This window comes from Bombus vancouverensis, unplaced genomic scaffold (assembly GCF_051014615.1).
Source record: "Bombus vancouverensis nearcticus unplaced genomic scaffold, iyBomVanc1_principal scaffold0037, whole genome shotgun sequence".
In the NCBI taxonomy this organism is placed as follows: Eukaryota; Metazoa; Arthropoda; class Insecta; order Hymenoptera; family Apidae; genus Bombus; species Bombus vancouverensis.
The window spans coordinates 404856-408074 of record NW_027468928.1 but is presented as its reverse complement, the minus strand read 5'-3'; the positions used below and the strand labels follow the sequence as shown (position 1 = coordinate 408074).

The 3219-nt window shown below is 39.2% G+C and overlaps 1 protein-coding gene across 1 annotated transcript; it reads left to right on the top strand.

Moving 5' to 3' along the window:
• Window positions 1-294: 294 nt before the first annotated feature.
• Window positions 295-1775, top strand: LOC117162406 (carcinine transporter-like). Its single transcript, XM_033344297.2, has 2 exons — window positions 295-638; window positions 1471-1775. Exons 1-2 carry the CDS (start codon window positions 421-423, stop codon window positions 1649-1651), a joined length of 399 nt encoding a protein of 132 aa, XP_033200188.2. The 5' UTR covers window positions 295-420; the 3' UTR covers window positions 1652-1775.
• The last annotated feature ends 1444 nt before the right edge of the window (window positions 1776-3219 follow it).

Below are 3219 nucleotides of genomic sequence, written 5' to 3'. Positions count from 1 at the left end.
AGCGCTCCAGCAGTGCTATATGGCTTTCAGTAGCCGTAATCCATAATACAATCCCTTAGATTCAAATTGGCTAGATTAACGTTTTATAGATAAGAAGCTTATTGCTTGTGCTTAGCTTAGAGCTAAGCACGCTTATATTAAGCTTAGCAAATGCTTGTATCAACTATTGCAGACAACCAGACAAATTACAGACAGATAAAATAATTTCTTCCCTTTTTATTCCTTAAAATTTTCTAAAATTATTTCATAAAAAATTAGAATTAAAAACTAATGCTAAAATTTTTTTCAGGTATATATACAGCTTCTCTGGCAATTCTCGGTAGATTTTGGATAAACATTTCATACAATATCGGTCTCCAATATGCGGCTGAAGTATAACCAACTGTGGTTAGAGCTCAGGGTGTAGCTTTGATACATATAATGGGATACGTTGCTAGTATCCTCGCACCCTTCATAGTCTATCTCAATGTTGTGTCCTCGTTCCTACCTCTTCTTGTGCTGGGCACACTCGGAATTATGGGCGGTCTTCTGACTCTCTTTTTGCCGGAAACATTGAATAAGGATCTTCCGCAGACGCTGCAGGACGGCGAGGATTTTGGAAAAGATCAGAAGATGTGGGATGTACCTTGTATCGGAAGGTAAAATCACATAAAGGAACTTTCGGTCTCCTTTTTTCAAAGATATTCACAGATCTTCAAGCTCCAAGTTCAAGATTCTCAAGCATTCTGTTAGATCTACATCTTCGTATGCTTCCGTATTACTTTCTTCTTAAAATCTGTTAAATCTCTCAAAAGAAAACTGGACTATCTTCTTTCTTCAAATGCTTTTTAAATCTTTTGAACAGAAGAGAAGGATCGAGTTGGGAAGTTATTCAAGTCTTTAAGCGATTGGATTCAATATTTTTAAACGCAATGTGTTACGCCACGAGCCGTACAACAGGCTGTATTTTCTAACCGTCGCTCGCGGTCCTACAACATCGCAGACGGATCGTCGCGGCTGCCCGGCAAACAAACATTGTAGTGGCAAGCGCATGGTTCATTAAGCAGGGCGACCTCCAGAAACGTCGACTCGTGGCCGTTATTTTACCTCGCGTAAAAGAATGTGGCGTGATCCGAAAGTAGTGGGGGTCGCCTTCCAGAAAAGACGAAAATAATCGAAGGGCGGGCAGTTCCTTCTGACGAGTCAAACGTGACACACCGAACATAGCAAACGAATTTATCTAGAGATCAAAGTCGAGTCAAATTTCTGTAACATCTTCATCAGATTATTGTAAAATATATTGTTCTATGTTAACCTGTTAATACAGTGTTACATTCATTAAACCACCTCTGTTATCCTAAACGAAACAGGGGAACGACTATTTCGCGGCGTCGATTAACATGATCGTAGCGAGAATTTACGACTCTGGCTGACGCGTTCTCCTAGCGGCCGCGTCTCTCCGCGAACGGTCGTAACACAATGTTTTGACAGGAAACGCGAGGACGAGGAGACACCACCGGTCGCCATGTTCCGATCATTTTCTAAATGCAGTGCGAGGAATTCGATGAGAGCGTCGCTTCGCGGTGAACCTTTAAGGAGTAGCATGCTACGGAGATCGAGTATAAAATCGAGGAAAAGCGAAAACTCGATCACAGAGGTCGAAAGGCTGTAGCGAAACGTTCACCACGAAGTACAATATTTGTCGCGTTGATCTCGAGCAAAGAATCTTTAGTCTTCCAAAAACGTGCAATACATGTATTAGAGTAAGACAAGTTACTGAATCCAGTAATCTTAAATTCCACCGTCATTAATATTCATTATCATAAAACAGCGGATTTTTATGCAATTATGGGTGATTCGAAGATACGAAAATTTATAGAATGCGTATGACGCAAAATTTTGTAAAATATCCAAATGTACAGCACTATCGATGATATTTAATGGATAGAAACATACTTTTGCCCAAGTCCTTTCGATTGTATCAAATCTTTCAATTGTATTATTGTATCCACGAAAATATGCATTTGCATAGAGATCCGCAATGCAATTATCATCGCGATTTTTCATCAACAATGATTGATTAAAAATTCAATTATTAGGCGAGCGAATAAAAATTAGAGAAAGAACGTAGGTTAAAATAATTGTCGTAAATTGTCGTGGGTAGTTAATGTTAAAAATTAGTACTTTCCTTTGTTATAAAAGTTCCTGAAATTGTTCGTACAAAAGCTCCATCTTATAGAATATAGTGCAATAATCGTTATACTAGTAAAATAATAACATCATAAATATACAAAATATATTAACGAGATGAAAATAATATGGACAACGTGGTGTATGGCCACGAGTTTTGTACATATGTACGTGTAAGTATTTGTAGATCGATTAGCAATCGCAGAGACCTCGTGCGCATGTCACGCGACGAGATAGCGCGATTGTTTTTATTATGATGTAAATCGTTCTTAGATGTTTTGTAATAAAACTTGCCAGTAAAACCTTCCCTGGATTCTGCTAATAGTTCTTCACCACTTGTTCCTTAGTCGATTGAATTAACGATACAAATAAGTATGAGATTATCTTAGGAAATCTCATTAATATTTTTGTCGACATCTGCGACGTAAAAGCGGGGTAATAATATTTTGAAGTTTTGACGACGCGTTGCTTACTATAGATATTGTCTGTACAGGATTCATCAATTTTTAGAGAGCCTAGTCTCGCCGAGATGGACATAATCCTCTTTAAAGCTGAACGTTTTAACACGTAATCCCACTAACAAGCCATTGCAAAAATGATATTTCGATTAATGATGGAAAATCGCTTTTGAAGACAGAAAAATCTTCTTCGAAGGAAAAATTTGACCTAAATCTTTCGAATAAAATTAACGTAAAATCTGTGTTACGCCACGAGGCTTACCACAGGCTGTATTTTCTAACCGTCGCTCGCGGCCCTACAGTGTCGCAGGCAGACCGCCCTATCTGCCCGTCGGATCATATACAATGTATCGACGAGAGCATAGTTGTTGCCAAGCAGCGAGCTCTAGAAACGTCGATTTTTGACCGTTACGTTTTTCACGCAAGAAGAGGCATACGTGATCATAGGCGCGAGCGGTGGCGTGACCCGTGCATAGTGGGGGTCATCTTCCAAATGAGACAAAGGAATAATCGAAGGGGATCAGTTCCTTCTGACGAGTCAAACGTGACACTTCGACAAATCTGACGAGCAAACGAATTTATCTAGAGATAT